At 39.9% G+C, this 19,071-nt stretch overlaps 1 protein-coding gene across 2 annotated transcripts in view; it reads left to right on the forward strand.

Moving 5' to 3' along the window:
- The window catches only part of myh11a (myosin, heavy chain 11a, smooth muscle), a 46,509-nt gene that overhangs the window by 2,642 nt on the left and 24,796 nt on the right, over positions 1-19,071 (forward strand). For both annotated transcript variants that reach the window (XM_062032991.1, XM_062032992.1), the window contains exons 2-4: positions 2,638-3,006; positions 3,117-3,273; positions 10,641-10,668. In XM_062032991.1, the coding sequence (XP_061888975.1) occupies positions 2,665-3,006; positions 3,117-3,273; positions 10,641-10,668 (527 nt within the window). In that variant the 5' untranslated portion in view covers positions 2,638-2,664. The remainder of the gene's footprint in view (positions 1-2,637; positions 3,007-3,116; positions 3,274-10,640; positions 10,669-19,071) is intronic.

Raw genomic sequence — 19,071 nt, forward strand, 5'->3', positions numbered from 1 at the left:
AAGGAGTCCTGATGATCTTTTCCGCCGTCCTCACCACTCTCTGCAGAGACTTCCAGTCTGAGAAGAGTAATTAGCTTACACAAATAAGTATATATTGTAAATATAAAATAATAAATATATAATGTGTAGAAAATGGATGGATGGATATTATAAATAATTATAAATAATATTGTAAATATAAAATAATAAATATATAATATGTATTATAAATAATAATAATAATAATACAATTGTAGATTATAAATAAAGTTGGTATGGTATGGTATGGTATGGTCTGTATTTATTTAGCGCTTTACTATACTTGCAAAATACCCAAAGCACTTTACATTATACGTCACATTCACCCATTCACACACACACTAATGGCAGAAGCTGCCATGAAAGGCACTAACCATGACCCATCAAGAGCAGGGTGGGTGAAGTGTCTCGCCCAAGGACACAACAACCGTGACTCGGATGGCGCAAGCTGGATTCGAGCCCGAAATCCTCAAGTTTCTGGCATGGTGACGCTACCATCTGAGCAATAATAATAATAAAGTTATAAAATATGGAATCATTTGAGAAAGGCATTTGCCAACCTTTTTAATCAGCGAAAAATGTGAACAGGTACATTTGTATGATGAGTAATGCAAAAATAAATATCTTTAATATTGCAATATTCACCACAAAAGTGCTCAGTAGAAATCCTCCAAGTTCCTACTATTTGGATCAGCGCCAAGTCTGAAAGCGTTATATACTATGCTCAAAATATAACCAAAGTGCTTTATCCAGATTGCCATCAAAATTAGTTGTTTTTTCATCGTATACTGTATTAATGAAAATATACCCTTGACTGAGGTAATAATAATATACGTAAAAAAGGGGTCATGAAGTCAAACGCAGTCTTTGAATCTGCCAGTTATTATTATCCTGTCAACTCCACTTCAGACATGTGTCCTCAGCATTAAATGGCCGTGTTGGCACAATAAAGAGAGCGAAAGGAAGGGTTATCGCAAGTCACAGTGGTGACAGTTCAAGTGTGTAAGAAGCTGGCAGCTCATACAGGAAAAGTCTGCTTCGCAGTATCATCTGAAAGCATTGTTTCCTGAGAAGCATGTTCACTCGCTGACTGAGTCACTGCTCATCTCATGTAATGTCTTTTTTTTTTTTTTTTAATTTTTAGGCATCTCCCAGAGGTCCAGTTATGTTTTCTCAGAAGGATTTAGGGGCTTTTTTCAGCATAGTTCCCACTCTCATATATTGAGTGGCGGTTTTGTACAGTGAGAGGGAGTGGGGTCAAAACAGCAGTCTTAGTACATAATCCAAGAATCACTCAATTGTCTACTCAAAAGTTTAAAGGGCAATCCCATTTAAGTGAATGGAGTTTTCATATGATCACTGGACCAAGGCTGTGTGATAGCAGAAGAGTACAGTGCATGGTTGTAGCAAGCATTTTACATGTGCATCCTTCCAACCAATGCTTGTGTGACCGTCACAATTCAATCAATGACTGTTGCATATAAAAATGGATTCCTCCAGGGGTCCATGTGAAGCATGACTGTTAAATGCCCAGGCCCCCCTTCAAGCTCCCTGCTTTAATATTATCATTTTGGAGTAAACTACAAGAGCAGCGCGAGACATACTATTCCCTATATGGACTTTGTTTGGGAGTTCACTTGCCTTGCTGTTTAGGTCCGCAGAAAAGAGCCATGGTCCAGAGAAGGGGCCCTTATATGGTCATCACAACACGAGACCGAAGCCTCCAGACAGTCAAAGAGGGAGAGGGAGGGAATTAAAACTGGATGTTGTCAATTAGATTATGACTTGGAGTTAGCACCGTAAATGTCAAAATGTATGACTGTTTGGGATTTCTCTGGTTGAAAAAAAGTAAATCTAACGTGCAACTTTTGGGAATGTTTACTGCTTTGGGTAAAAGTGTACTCTCCATCACTGAAATGTCTATTTACCTTTTGGTTTACTACATGAGAAAGAACTACTGATTTTCGATACACTGCAGAAGTAATTGAACAATAACTTGTACAACACTCTAAAGTTGCAGGAATCTGCCTATCCATATTCTCAATGGAGTAAAACCCTATTCCAGTTCATTTTATACAATATTTACTGTTTTACCTGGTCAAATGACTGCTGCGAAAATCATTAAACAACGCTAGTTTGCACAGCACAATACTGCATGTTATGGAATTTCACAACAAAGTGATAAATGATCTCTTAAATCAACATTGTGTCAAATCCCGCTCTCCAGCCAAGTGTTTCTTTACTAATCTAAGACAAATTTTTCCCCTCACTATTTTGTTTCTTTTTAACAGTAGGAAGGGGACTTATGTGGCCCCATTCGTCCCGGTTTACCTGACATATGAAACATGACAAATTGGGGTCTGGCGGGGGTGCACTATCCACTTTAGCCACCAGACGGCAGTAGAGTGTTGAATATTTTTAAATGTGTTTTGCAGCAATTCCAACTTTGACCACAGTGCCAGGTGCTATGTAGAGTGACGCTTTCCATAATTTTCAGCAGACTGCATTGCAAAATGATTAACCCCCCCACCTTCCTCTCACGGGAGATCCACCCAGGAATGTGGGCCATATATATGAATCCCTTGTCTACTGTAACACTCTGTTAATTTATTCCAACAGTTTCCCCAGCCCCCACCCGACCCAAAGATGTCCAAGAAGGCCCCTAACGAGGACGAGAAGTTCCTCTTTGTTGACAAGGACTTCCTGAACAGCCCAATGGCTCAGGCCGACTGGTCGGCCAAGAAGCTGGTATGGATCCCCTCGGAGAGACATGGTTTTGAGGCAGCGAGCATCAAGGAGGAGCATGGCGAGGAGGTTCTGGTGGAAGTGGCTGACAATGGCAAGAAGTTGACAGTCAACAAGGATGACATTCAGAAGATGAACCCGCCCAAGTTCAGCAAGGTGGAAGACATGGCTGAGCTCACCTGCCTGAACGAAGCCTCAGTGCTGCACAATATCCGTGAGAGGTACTTCTCAGGGCTTATTTATGTAAGTATGCATTAAAAATATGCCATTTCAAGTAATAAAACATTTATGAAAATAAAGGTGTGCCAACATTCTCGTCATACTATCTCCGTTCTCATGGCCTCTACATTTAGACGTACTCTGGCCTGTTCTGTGTGGTGGTGAACCCCTACAAGATGTTGCCCATTTACTCAGAGAAGATCATCGACATGTACAAAGGGAAGAAGCGTCATGAAGTCCCGCCACATATCTACTCCATCACCGACAACGCCTACAGGAACATGATGCAAGGTGTGGTTTTGCATTTTCTGGTTTCTCACTTGGCTGAAATGTTTCAATGCCAATATTTATTCAGCAGTTGACCCTTTGTAACTTTTGACAGTGGTGTTGTCAATGTAATGACCTGCTTAGGAGTGTTTTGTAGTGTTGGTGCTCGAGCCGTGCTTACAGTAAATGAGTCTCTGCTAGCTCGACTGTGGTATGGTTTCAAATGAGCCGCTTTCCCATGAAATCTGTTTCTGGTGGGCCGAGGGGGTCGTGCCCAGTGGATCTCTTGCTGACGTGAGGAAGTTTTCTCTGAGGAGTTGACATCTGGGTTGAGAGAGGAGTGGTGGTCTGTAAAGTATTTTCTATCCCCTTCGTCTCCCTTCCTTAATTTGCTTAAAACGCTTAACTATTTGGTATTTTAAAGAAGAATAGAGCAACTATACATTAAGCCCACAAATTAATTGTCAAACTTCAGGTAAAAGCTGCATTTTTATATCTGTGGCACAGCAAATGAGAGGAACTGAACTCAGTACTTTTATAGGCACCAACTGAATTCCATTGATAATACTGGGTAATAATTCATTTAAAATCAAATGGTGCCACATTTTGATACCGCATGTGACATCACGTCCGGTTGCAGACTGGGCCGGCTCAAATACTTGGCAGGCAAACAAGCACTCAAACCGCACTCTGAGCGAACTCAGTCGGACTGCCTCTAGGTAATTTCGCAATTTTCCATGCCAACAAGTACTGATAGAGTAAGGCTCCGCTCGAAATCCGCTAGCTCAATGCTAATTTACATTGGATTTGCCATAGACATGCTACGGCTTAGAATAAGCAATTTTACATGGTGATTAAGACAACTCCAAGATAGATCCTTTGAAACTGAAAGAAATACAATGTAACACAAAATCACCCGCACGTTTGAACTAATGTAAGGTAAGGTAAGGGTAATTCTGATAAAAGTGAAGGATCAGCCATGAATGATACCTTAGGAGATTGGTAATGATCTCAATGTAGTTGGAACTACAGTCACCCAGAAAACCAGTGGTAACACGCTTCGCTTTGCTTGTAAAATTATCCTGCTCAAGAAGATAGGCCCCTCTGAAATTTGGCAATGAAGATCTGAATGATTCAGTAAAGGCTTTGGAGAGTATGACATGATAAGATGACTCCAAAATGGAGTTATTTGTCACCAACCTGACCTCACATGTTTGGAGGCAGAGAAATGCTGACCAGAGGTAGGGAGAGTAGTAGAAGTTGTACTCAAGTAAGAGTACCATTGCTTTAGCGCAAGGGTCGCCAACCCGTCGATCGCCATTGACCAATATATATATATATATAATATGGTAATGGTAATGGGTTATACTTTTATAGTGCTTTTCCTTTGACACTATTTCTACATTCACCCATTCACACACCCAATCACACACTGATGGCAGGAGCTGCCATGCAAGGCCCTAACCACGACAAAAGGCAGTCACCACCACCAGTGACACCGCCACCCAGAGAGTGGTCAGCAGATCCGCCAACAGGAACACATTTTTTAACCCCTGAACACGCCCGCACGCCTTGTTTTTCTCTCTCTCTCTCTTCAGCCTCATATCCCGCCGCTCTCGACACCGCAGCCACTGACCCTCCAAGCACGGCTGCACACTACACCCTCTTGTCTTGAAAACGCGCATGGCATGATGTGCACAAAAATCAACGCTGTAAACATTGCGCCAAAGTACTAATTTTGTGTTTATTTATTGTGCCTGCAAAAGTAGACATTGGCATTAGCAAAGGCACATATACAGACTTTATCACGGCATGTACCACAAAAGATGCACAACACTTATGACGTAATAACAGGATTGTCTGCATATGCACAGCTAAAATATAAAAAACATTTACAACTTACCGCAACATTTTCTCTAGTTGTAAGTGGAATTCTTGCTGAAACGTTAACATTTCTACTGACACAGATGACAGTGCAGGATATAAATGTTATTTTCCTAGTTTGTAAGTAAACATTGAAAAGTTGTGCTGCTTCAAATGTCATGTTACGTTTTATTATATTATGTGGTTGGAGTTTAGTCATGTGACTGCCAGGCTTTGTTTGATTAGTGAAATGGAGCTAAACAATAAGAGTGCTTACGTTGTATTGGTGAAACAGAGTCACGTGACAATGCTGGAAAAAGTGGCTCTCCCAACCCAAATTAAAACATTTTCGAAAGCGGTAGTCAAAAGATTATAAATGAATATAATGATGATATAAATAAGTATACCGATCGTTATTAAACTCATTGTAACGGAGTAAAAGTAACGTTTCCGCTTCACAAAAATACTCAAGAGTAAGAAGTATGTTGCATTAAAATACTCCAACAAGAAAAATGTATCCAAAAAGTTACTTAAGTAAATGTTATCGAGTACATGTGGCATGTTACTACCCACCTCTGACTAGGTCACCAGGAAGACCATCTCCACTCTCAAACATGGAAGTGGAAACATATAAGTTATCCAGTACTAATTCACGTTCTGCAAGCATTTCTCGGTCTTCAAACATGTCTAGTCCAGTGGAGCTCAGTTTTGGTGCCATCTGACCATATTACAATAAATCAGCCTTGTCTGAGTCATTAAGGTGGTCATGTCACACCCACATGAACATGTGCTATCTTTCAGGGGACTTAGTGGATTTTGTAGAACTACAATTCTACTAAAATACAAATACCCGGTAGGTCCAGATAGAGAACATTTCCTCAAGCTAAGGCAGTCCTTCTCAAATAGTGGGGCGGACCCTCCTTGGGGGGCGCGGTGCGGTGCCAAGGGCGGGCGTATGGGACCTCGAGGAATATCCTTTTGTTTGCCATACCAGAATATGATGAAGTGTATATAGCACTTGGCTTCACTGTAACCACGGTGGGAGACAAGGAAGGACCGGTGTGTTGTTTCCTTTTAATGTTAATAAACGTACAATGTTATGCAGAGGTATAGTTTTAACAATTGTATATACAAATTATACTATTTATAGTCACAGTGAAGACTAGAGTGGGAGGGGGGGGGTGAAATATTTTATTTTTCCTGGGGGGGCATAAAAGAAAATATTTGAGAATCACTGAGCTGAGGTCTGGTCTGTGTAACTGGCTTGCTCCGCTTCTCTTTCGTCTGTCTCTGTATTTAGAGTTGCCAAGTTTAGCGCCTGGAATGCACAGAATTGATTGACTGAGTAGTATAATGTGGGATGGCTTAACTATTGCTAAACATCCAGTTGATCAGTTGGTTTGCTGATCTGTTCAACCAGTACCATAAAGTCTATCAAAGCTGTGAATGTAGGTCCAGGGCTGTATCGGACAATTTCTGAGTCCGGACTCTACCAGTTAATGACCCATGCTGTAGAATTTCAATCCATTACAAACAAAATGTTTTTTTTTTGGTGACAGTGGTCCCAATTGAGTCAAAATCATTCGTCAGCTTCTCCCTTTTAATTCTGAGCTGAAGCTCCAAAGCGAGAGTAATTGACTTCTATCACATATTCCTTACTTTTCTAAATTATTGCGCCAGTAGTTGCCTATTTCTCACCAAGTTTCTCGCTGATGGTCTTGTAGCCCATTCCAGCCTTGTGCAGGTCTACAATCTTGTCCCCGAGGTCCATTGACAGCTCTTTGGTCTTGCCCATGGTGGTCGAGAGGTATGAATCGAATGTAGACGGGTATTTCATTTTCATATTAGGTTGAGTTTCGGAGTACTTTCCTTAATAATGTGTGTCTATATTTACATTTCAATTATTGTTTTTATTATGACTCTTGCTAAAGTGCAAATAACAGTAACATTTATACAACCTATTATCCCAAAATGACAGACTTAAATCTAACATATTCAGATGTCTTTTGCACTGATTGCCTTCTAAATTGTAGTTTTTCGCCACATGCTTGTTTGAGTGTGAGGGGGAAGGTTTGTCCTGTTAGCTGCATTTGCAAAGACGTCACTACATTACACTGGAAGACTGATATGGCTTCACTCGAAAGACACAACATCTTTGATGTGATGTAGACCAGCCCGGCCGGCATAAAGAAAGTGTTAATGGAAACACAAATCAGAATGACGTAGTTTAACTGGGTGAAGCCAAACAAGCCTGTGGAAAATAATTACACTTCCTAAAGTGCGCCAAATCATTTATAGATTTGCACTCATTATGACTCAGAGGGGCTAACATGCATCTTAAAAATCACTTCTTCCTCACCCACAGCTCTCGTTTAGCATTATTAAATGGTTCTATTGGCTGGAAAGTGAGTCCCTTGTCCCTTGTACAGATGCATACTCATGTCAGAGTAAGCATTGTGGAAGAAAACTAACAAAAGCACAACATGCACTCCAAAAAATGTGGAAAGTCCTGCTGAAACTTAATCCACAAACATGGTAGACATACCACTGACATTATATGTTAATACATAAACATTGTACAATACAAATTAATTACAATGAAATAAACTATTATTGTTACGAAAATAAAGTCATAATAATATGAGATATAACTGAATAGTTACAAAGTCAGAATCTGTAAAACTTCTGCTTAGACGAGGGGTGTCAAATTCGTTTTCATTGAGGGCCAAATCATAGTTATGGCTTCCCTCAGAAGGCCGCTTGTAACAGCAAATAACATATGAATTTGCCTATGCATTTGATTCATTATGTATGTTTTTTACGTACACTGTAAAAAAAATACAGTAAAAAAAAATGGCAACTCAGTCACCAAGATTTTACTGTAAAATACACAGTGGGGGGTTTTCAACATGTTGTGGTAAATGGAAAAACAGTACCACGGTTTTATGGAAAAAAAACTTTTACTGTCAAATTTACAGTGGTTTTTCCAACGTATTACTTTAATGAATAAACAGTACCACTGTTTTTTTTTAATTCTGAAAACTGAACTGACAGTTTTTAACCGTCGACAGAATATTACCGTAAAAAACAGTAGTAGCGCTTTGAGTCACTAGAAAAAAGTACTATATAAATATAATTCACTTCACTAGTTTTTTCAATTTACAGTAAGATGCTATAAAACCACTGTCAATTTTACCCTAAAATCTATTGTCAATTTAACAGTGTACAATTTGCTTTGAAATCATAAGTCTAGCAGATATTTAAGCATTTATTTTTAGTTTCACAAACATTTTGTTTGATAAATATGATAATACTGTATATGTTGCAATATTAGATAATATTAAAGTTTAAAAGTTAAGCAATTTCATGCAGTACATATATTTTATTCTGTCAAAATGAAAAAAATCGAATACCTCTAGTAAGAAAATGTAAGGTATTTTACTGACGCATAATTTTTTCAGGCGTTCGCGGGCCATTTACAATTATTTGTCGGGCCAACTCTGGCCCCTGGCTTTGAGTTTGACAACTGTGGCTTAGACGATCGAATAAACCCAACAAATATTTTTCTCATGAGCAGATATAAACATGTTCACAAAATCAATTGAATTGCTCATACTAATGACAATGTTGATGTGCCAAAAAAAAACATATTTTTATTGTTGCGTTTTTAATCTGATATTATCATGACTTTATTTATTTATAATTCTATTTTCTGTACAATATTTTTTATACAAAACACCCCTATTTTTATTAAAGAACAGACTCTTCTTTCCTCTTTATGTATACAATGAAATATTTTCGGTTTCTGCAGACCCGAGGCCAGTGTACTTTATTTACTGTCACAGCTGTGCACCATAAACACTGTGGAGTTTAGATTTTTGTCTGTGTAGGTGTTTGGTTACTCTACAACAAGACTTGATGACATCTTGTCCTGGAGCCAGTGTTTCCTGTACATTTTTTTGCAGCCCGGCACACATACCACCACAAAGAGTGTGGGTAATACATTTGTTCACCCTCGTTCATAAACACATTAAAATGGTAAAAGTCTGTGAATGGAGCGAGCCGTTACAACTCCGTACAGTAAATTACATCGTAACTCTGCTTCTTAACACACCTCATAAGCATTTGGTCGGCCAGAGAGTAAGAAGACATAGCAGAGGGAATCATTGTTCCCAAGTTAGCAATATCTAGCGAAAGTATTTAGAGTATGGATGTTAAAACTAACAGTAAAAAAAATAAAAAAAATAACAGTATTATTAATAAATTGCGGTAATATTTTTACACTATGAAATTAAAATTATTGTAAAACGATGATTGATAACCGCACTTCGATAAACTCACGGGCCTGTCATACTGCTGTAGAAGTGACCTAATGCACTAATTACTAGCAAGCTTAAATGTTAACATGAATACACGATGCATTAACGTCTTTCCTCATTACAAACAACATATCCCAATGATTAAGTTATCCAATTGTGCACATTGAACCTATATTATGTTTTTTCTTCTAACCGAGTGATCGATTTATACATCAAGGTGTCTACAACAGGAAGTCACCCACATGACGTCACATTAACATTAAGTACTTTTTGAGCCCATTCGACAATGGTAGCCATGATCATTTTGGTCACAATAACCATGACATGAAATTTTCATATTGTTACATCCCTAATTCATCACCCTTTTAGATTTTCATTTTCTGAAAAGCGAGAAGGATTCAACTGTGTTTCTAAACATATTTGTTTTGCTTTCCATGTGTTCCATATGCTCCCAGTGTCCACAAAAATGACATGCACATTACGCTCACTCATTGACAATTAGGCAAATTAAATGATGTCTTCCAGCCGCACTCCCGACCCACCACCACAGATAGGTTGCAGTCCTGTGGGCAACACTGAAAGCATATCCTTCAAGCAAAGGCACACAGATGTTAGCACTACACTACAGAATACACACAAGAAAAGGTGTGCATTTGACAAACGTGTGCTTAATATATTGAAAATACATGACGCAACATTTAAGTGCATACTACAGATCTGTGGTCAAGATAGATTAAACTAAGGCACAGATGCCTTGGAATTTATCTTTTCAGTGCCATAGTGGAATAGCTCATGACGTGGTGACTAATAGTGCACATTGTTTTGCACCCGTGCCAAGCAGGTTACACGGGAGAGCAGTAGAGTGGCGCAAAGCTTCGACTAAGCTATGAAAACACTTGTCTTGGCAGGGATTCCATTTACTGATTATTTGCCTCAGTCTTTCATGCTCAGTGAATAAAAAAAAGTGAAATTCCTTTGGGGAGTTGCCTCATTTAATAAATGTACATATACTATTTAATTTCTGGCCTCAAATTCGGTAAAAATAATTAAACTTGTTAATAATTTCTCAAATAATTCTAATAGTGATTGCTAAAAAGTGTTTTTGCACTGTGGTTGCAGTTGTAGGCCAAACATACGGGACATAACCAATGGACAGCCAAACCTGTAATAAATATGGTTTCTAAATTAAAAATGTCTTTGTGTCTACAGATCGTGAGGACCAATCCATTCTCTGCACGTAAGTGGAAACATCTCACTTTTAAAATCCCTTTCTCATGATGTTTTTTTCATGATTCCTTTTTTAAGTGTGTTTTTTTTCTGTTGTGCGTTGTGAAGACTTACAAAATGTTTGTATGAATTCAAAGCTAAACAAATGAGACTTCTTTCTGCCCTCCCAAATAAAGAAGGGCAAGATTAAATACAATGGGTTTGTTAGGCATAACAGGATAGACGCAAACTGTTTAAATTAGTCAATAAATACAGAAAAATGCTATAATATTTATATTTATAGTGTCCCTATGGTCATGCCCTAAAGCCATTGCAGTGCTCCCAGAAGGCTTGAGATCAAGCTCTCCTCTCAGAGTCGTGGTCAGGAAGTTTGGCCTTCGTACTGATCGGAAAACCAGATTAACATCCTTGGAGTTTGGCCTTTGTTTATTTGGTTTCAGCTGTTTGTTGAGAATGTTGGTAGCTGAACTGACCATCTAGATACAAGCTGTCTCGCAGTAATAGTCTGGTCTTTAGTCTGAGATTGACTTATCATTTCATTCCATTGTCATTTAATTTCCTTCTTCCAAGTTTTTATTCGTCAATTACTATTTTGTACCGTTTATTCACTGTTTATCCATTAAGTGGCTTATTTATTTATTCAGCATTTATTCTGGTTCAACATGTAAGTATATGTGCAATGACAAGTTCTAGTGATTTTACCTGTGTACACTACCACAATGGCTTTGATATTAACAAACTACTACAAACAAACACAGGCAGCACAGTGAAACAGTGTTTAATGTTCGTGCCTCACAATAAGAAGGTCCTGGGTTCGATTCTCGGGCTCGAGGGCTTTCTGTGTGGAGTTTGCATGTTCCTTCCTCCCACCTCCAAAAACATGCACCTAGGGATAGGCTGATTGGCAACAATAAATTGGTAGAAAAAGGATGGATGGAAAGAAATTGGCCCTAGTGTGTGATTGTGAGTGTGAACGTTGTCTGTCTATCTGTGTTGGCCCTGCGATGAGGTGGCGACTTGTCCAGGGTGTACCCTGCCTTACGCCCAAGTGCAGCTAGGATAGGCTTCAGCGACCCTGAGACAGACAAGCGGTAGAAAATGGATGGATGGACAAACAATTCTGTACGCGAGATGTTTGTGGAGGCGTTCCCAGATTGCAAATGAAACCACACCCAACTCTCTCCAAAAATATCATGATTTGTTTAACATATATCTTGAAGCTGAACCTCACTGATATTTTTTTTCAAGAAACGGTCGAAGAACAGTACCGGTATATCAATTAACCCGGTCACAACTTGAGGTATACCTCTCTGTTATTATGCGCATACCACAAATAGATGAAAATAATACATTATTCTACCTTCTCTTGTGTTTCCTCAAACTCCGCTTCCAAAAATGTCTCCAATAACACCGGTAAAAGCCGCTAGATTTGTCGCTAGTAGCTGTTTACAAAAAAAAGTCGCCAAGAGGATTGGAAAGTCACCAGATTTAGTGTCAGTCGCCAAGTTGGCAACACTGGAACTTCAAGAGGAAACTTGGCAATGGGGCGGGGGATAATCTGATCCCAGGCCAGTGAGGCCTCACAACACCAACTGCTTCCAAATAAGTTGTATTTCATTCCTAAATTAAAATAGACCCATGTACCTACATGTAATCAATTGGGTTATGTGGGGGGGAGGGTCTGTGCAGTCATCAACATGACTAACGTGACGGGCGAAACAGAAGCTTATTAAAACGTACTCGAAATCCTCGATGTCACAGGAGCGTCTATCTGGAATTGGCATAATCAGACAGCATCAATCCAACAGTTGCACAACAGATTTTGTAAGTTGATGTAATTGAGGATTTTGCATCAAAGAAGGCTAGAAAAGTCAAGTTTTAGATTGCACTTCCCACCTGTTGTTAATGTTCATGCCAGTTGTGAACAGGGTGAAAAACACAGGTTGAAAAATCTGCTACAGTGTGAGCTTTAAATTCATATTATGTTAATTGTCCGCTGAAAAAATCGTTTTTGAATCGAGAATCGTGGTGAATTGAATCGAATCGTGGGACACCCAAAGATTCACAGCCCTAATGTTCTATATGTTATAGTTATTTGAATGACTCTTACCATAATATGTTACGTTAACATACCAGGCACGTTCTCAGTTGGTTATTTATGCGTCATATAACGTACACTTATTCAGCCTGTTGTTCACTATTCTTTATTTATTTTAAATTGCCTTTCAAATGTCTATTCTTTGTGTTGGATTGTATCAAATACATTTCCCCAAAAAATGCGACTTATACTCCAGTGCGACTTATATATGGTTTTTTCCTTCTTTATTATGCATTTTCGGCCGGTGCGACTTATACTCCGGAGCGACTTATACTCCGAAAAATACGGTAACTTTTTCCGGGGGGAAGGGGACTTTGTGAATGGCATCTACAGTATCTTAAAAAAGGAATACACTCTTCACATTTGACACACATGTTTATTAAAGTATAACTTCTCATGAGACAATATTGTTGAAGTGAAACTTGGCTGTACTTTAGAGTAGTCAGTGTGCAGCGTGTTTAGTGGCATATACAGTATTTATTATCCACTGAAAATACATCAACACACATCACAAGCGAGTAGCAAAATGATCTCGTCTTGCCTACAGTCAAGTGTAGTGGGGGTAGTGTAAAAGTCTGGGGTTGCATGAGCACTGTGTTGTGGTTCATTGTGGGGAAACATGAATTCAGTTCAGTGCCAGATAACAATGGTGCTCACATAAAAAATATTGCCACTTTTGGCACAATGTTCTTAACTGTGAGGTGTACTCACGTGTGTTGTCAGCTATTTATACAATCATGACAGTAAGAGAGGACGGTAAACTATACTGCTTTCTAAGCTGTACATTGACTACACCTAAGTTCTAGCCAAGTTTAATTTCCATAGTTGTGTCCCTCAAGAGGACGTGTGTAAATGGTTGCTGAAATTTGAGTGATTTATTCCCTTTTGTGAGATACTGTATGTGACGTATAAATTGAAGTATTTGAAAGTGATAAAGTGAAAGTGATATGAGACATGAGAGCTGAACACAAGCCCATTCGTGTCCCAACAGTCAACATAACCATTTCAGTTAAAACTACGGCTGCTCTGAAGCTCAGCAGGCAAATTGAGGCCTTATATGGCATAAATGTTACTGGTGAAGTACATGGAATGTCATGTATGATGTGTGCGTGCGTGCGTGCGTGTGTGTGCGCATGCTGCATGTTCACTGTCAGTGTTGTTTTTACTGCACCTCTTTATATGGTATGTTGTCACTTGGGAATCTAATTTGGGTACTATTTTGTAAAACAGACAGCAAAGTACATCGAAACAGAAAAGCACAGTAACAAAACCATGCAACTAAAGCGAAACGAGCTGTTAATATTTCTGAACATCAGAGCAATTGTAACACAGATTTGTTTTTCTCCCCAATAAGGATCCAACGTCGTTTTAAAGAGGCACTACAGCATACCTCATACAAACATTTTTAACATTTCATGGTGTTGACTGTGGACTAAATGCGTGATTCAAGGTTTTCAGACATGGTTTTATACATCTATGCTTAGGAAAAGTGCCTTCTAAATGTATTCTGGAGATGGTCATAATGGTAACATTATGATTTTCTTTTTACACTTAAAACACTTCTTTGTCATCTACATAACTTGTAATGGTAGTTATTTGGTCCAAATTTTGCACAGATTATGTTTTACAGACCATCTTCAAACCACTTTCTGACCATCTATTCAGGATGTGCCGTTTTGTGGGCGGTCTTATTTACGTGCCTCCACTTCGACTGCATCTTCTCCCCCTCAGCCATGTTGTAGTTTTTAGCGCTTCCATATGTAGTCTACTGACAGATATAAGTTCGAACTAGACTTAGTTTTAGACAAACTTTATTGATCCACAAGGGAATTGATTGATTGATTGATTGAGACTTTTATTAGTAGGTTGCACAGTGAAGTACATATTCCGTACAATGAAGTACATATTCCGTACAATTAACCACTAAATGGTAACACCCGAATAAGTTTTTCAACTTGTTTAAGTCGGGGTCCACTTAAATTGATTCATGATACAGATATATACTATCATATATACTATCATCATAATACAGTCATCACACAAGATAATCACATTGAATTATTTACATTATTTACAATCAGGGGTGCGGGGGGAGGGGGGGGGTAGGATATGGACAGCAAGTAGTGGACGTTAAGGAAGTAGTTTGACATGTACTTCGGTATCAGGGAGGTGTAGTGGATTTTATAGACTAGGCTCAGTGCAAGTTATTTTACTCTGTCCTCCACCCTGAGCCAGCCCACTTTAGAGAAGTGGGTAGGAGTGAGGTGGGATCTGGGGTGGAGGTCTAGAAGTAACCTGACTAGCTTGTTCTGAGATGTTTGGAGTTTAGATTTGAGGGTTTTGGAGGTGCTAGGGTACCAGGAGGTGCATGCGTAATCGAAAAAGGGTTGAACGAGAGTTCCCGCCAGAATCCTCAAGGTGCTTTTGTTGACCAGAGAGGAGATTCTGTAGAGAAATCTCGCTCGTTGGTTAACCTTTCTGATTACCTTGGTTGCCATTTTATCACAGGAAAGGTTAGCCTCTAGAATGGAACCTAGGTAGGTGACCTCATCTTTCCTGGTGATAACAATGTCACCCACTTTTATGGTGAAGTCATTGACTTTCTTAAGGTTGATGTGGGACCCAAACAGGATGGATTCTGTTTTACCCAAGTGTATGGATAGCTTGTTGTCAGCGAGCCAGGTGCAAGTTCTACAGAGCTCAGCACTGAGGATTTTCTCCACCTGTGACTTGTCCTTGCCGGATACCAGCAGGGCAGAGTCATCCGCAAACAAAAACAATTCACAGTCGCATGCCGATGACATGTCGTTTATGTATATTAGGAACAGTAAAGGTCCCAATATACTGCCTTGGGGGACTCCACAGCTCACCGAGAGGGGGGGGACACGGTGCCGTTCACCTCTACCACCTGCTCCCTCCCCTCCAAGTAAGATTGCATCCAGCTCCATGAGGTTTTGTTAAATCCGATTGCTCTGAGCTTATCCAACAGTATAGCGTGGTTAATGGTGTCAAAGGCCTTCTGAAGGTCCAGCATGACCATGCCGCAGTATTTGCCCGCGTCCACCTCATGTTTAATGTGGTCGGTCAGATAGAGAAGGCATGTGTCAGTGGAGTGGTTAGTTCTGAAGCTGGATTGGAATTTGTACATGAGTTTATTAGTAGCAAGGTAACTATCGACCTGTTCATAAACTATTTTCTCCATTACTTTCGAAATGGAACTGAGAATAGAAACAGGTCGGTAGTTGCCAGGTTCCAATTTGCTTCCTTTTTTAAAGAGGGGAGTTACTCTTGCTATCTTAAAATCTTTTAAGATGCTCCACACTGTAGCTCAGTTACAAAGGATGGAAAGGATAAGGCACACAAGGGCACAAAAAGAGGGCGAAAACAAAAGCTATAAAGTACACAAAAAATGTACCATAGTAGAGACAGCAGCTTTATTTTGTCCATTCTTAACATGTAAAAGACACATAAGAACTGAAATTACATTTTCGGCACAATCCCGCTTAGAGCAGACATACGTTACAGGGGGACAAGACGGGACCGCCAACGCATCAGCCACTTACAGCGCTCCTTAAAAAGGTGGGAAAAAGGTGACATTGGGAAAGGGGGAAGAGTAAAAAAAATATCAGTCTGAGGCTGGACCCTCAGGAGCGGTCCAGACTGAGTCCGAGGAAAAAACCTCACATAGCATGGCACACATAAACATGGTACATGTAATCACAACAACTCGCAACAGAGGAGGGGGGAGTTGGGACCCTGGAGGCTGGCTGCCGCTATAAAGCGCTACTCAGCCCCCACAACCCCGGAGGAATTAAGCAGTGGTGAAAACGTTGATTTGGGGAGGGGCGTGTGCGTGCATGTATGCCCAATTAACTTGGGTGATATGTTGAAATGTCTTTGTGGACTGAGGCCGATCTCAAAAGTTCAACCCAGGTGCTTTTTGAAAAAAAGGAAGGTCAAAAGCGTCCATCTTTGAGGAGTCCTCAAACAGCCTGTTCCTGATAGCATCAAGGCCATTCGAGGGAGTCAAATCGTAGATTAAGATGTTGTTTTTCTTCGAGCAGTCAAAACAATGACATTCCTGCTCTGTGTACGTGTGCTGGCTCTCTCAATTCCAATTTAATTATTATTTCTCGGCAAGCTTAGATGATATCCATTTTGCGATTCAAATCAGAAAACGCTCCAGTCTGTGATCCCACAGCCCGACCCAATCCTTCCATTGCGTTGAACAGCCTTTGGGCCCCTTGAGTGGCTGCCATCGTCTTCCGAATTTGACGATACACCAGAGCAATGTCCATCCCAATCAGCAGGTGCCCCGCGATCACGGTTCCAAATAGGTAGATGTCTTCCACGTCCTCGATGGAAAAGACTGAGAGGCACATGAGTCTCCAAGTATTCCAGGAATCTCTCACGTACCCCGCAGCAATGGTTCCATCAGGGCAGCCTGGCTTCCCCGAACTTCTTTTCCTTGTCGAAAAGACTGTGTCAATTGCGTCGAGAGTCCAACTGATCATATTCATTTTGATGTTTAGATTTGAGGACAGCGCAAGAAAAGAGGCTTCAAAAAAGTTCAGACAAAGACAAGGACACAAGAAAGCAAGCAGGGAAGGAGGGAGCGGAGAAAAATGCGACCGCCCTCACCAAGAGGCAGTAGCAATATAATATATAATATATATGTAATATTTACATATCATATATACAGTATATAATATATGTTATTGTATTATATTTTTATATAATGTTATCAATATATAACAAATCCCTATTACAATGTACAATATTACAGTATATATAAAAGCTGCAGCAAAAAAAAAAAAGGGCAGCATAAAATAGAGAGTAGATCCAGCAGAAAATTTACATTATAAACAAAGAGAGGTGCTGTAGTGCAGAATGAAGGAGTTCTTGAATCACTATTTTGTACTTTGTATTAGAAATGGCAACAGGGGAGGATGCATCTGCATGTACGAGCCAGTCTGCACCACAACAAGAGGATAACGAAAAATAAGGAACTTTTTGACTACAGCGTCGGACTACAACTCGCGCAATGCTCTTCTGGTAAAATTTTACCATATATAGAGATAAATGCCGATGTCACCAATGGAACAAAAATTTGCGGAAATTGCGGATCGTTTGGAAGAAATATGCAGGACGGCAGGATTGTTTCATAAATATGTCCGCCATGCCTCAAATTTGTGGGACTTATGCGGTTTTCAAATATGCAAAAACAGGTACCAATACTTAAGAAAAGTTGGTTTTGCATAATAGGTCTCTTTTAAAGGCCTACTGAAACCCACTACTACCGACCACGAAGTCTGATAGTTTATATACCAATGATGAAATCTTAACATTGCAACACATGCCAATACGGCCGGGTTAACTTATAAAGTGCAATTTTAAATTTCCCGCTAAACTTCCGGTTGAAAACGTCTATGTATGATGACGTATGCGCGTCACGTCAGTAGTTAAACGGAAGTATTCGGACACCATTGAATCCAATACAAAAAAGCTCTGTTTTCATCTCAAAATTCCACAGTATTCTGGACATCTGTGTTGGTGAATCTTTTGCAATTTTTTTAATGAACAATGAAGACTGCAAAGAAGAAAGTTGTAGGTGGGATCGGTGTATTAGCGGCTGGCCGTAGCAACACAACCAGGAGGACTTTGACTTGGATAGCAGACGCGCTATCCGACGCTAGCCGCCGACCGCACGGATGATCGGGTGAAGTCCTCCGTCCTTCCGTCGATCGCTGGAACGCAGGCAAGCACGGGTGTTGATGAGCAGATGAGGGCTGGCTGGCGTAGGTGGAGCGCTAATGTTTTTATCATAGCTCTGTGAGGTCCCGTTGCTAAGTTAGCTTCAATGGCGTCGTTAGCAACAGCATGGTTAAGCTTCGCCAAGCTGGAAAGCATTAACCATGTATTTACAGGTCCATGGTTTAATATTATTGTTGATTTTCTGTCTATCCTTCCAGTCAGGGGTTTATTTCTTTTGTTTCTATCTGCATTTAAGCACGATGCTACCACGTTAGCTCAGTAGCTAAAGAGCTTCGCCGATGTATTGTTGTGGAGATAAAAGTCACTGTGAATGTCCATTTCGCGTTCTCGACTCTCATTTTCAAGAGGATATAGTATTCGAGGTGGTTTAAAATACAAATCCGTGATCCACAATATAAAAAGGAGAAAGTGTGGAATCCAATGAACACTTGTACCTAAGTTACGGTCAGAGCGAAAAAAGATACGTCCTGCACTGCACTCCAGTCCTTCACTCTCACGTTCCTCATCCACGAATTTTTCATCCTCGCTCAAATTAATGGG

This window comes from Entelurus aequoreus, linkage group LG22 (assembly GCF_033978785.1).
Source record: "Entelurus aequoreus isolate RoL-2023_Sb linkage group LG22, RoL_Eaeq_v1.1, whole genome shotgun sequence".
In the NCBI taxonomy this organism is placed as follows: Eukaryota; Metazoa; Chordata; class Actinopteri; order Syngnathiformes; family Syngnathidae; genus Entelurus; species Entelurus aequoreus.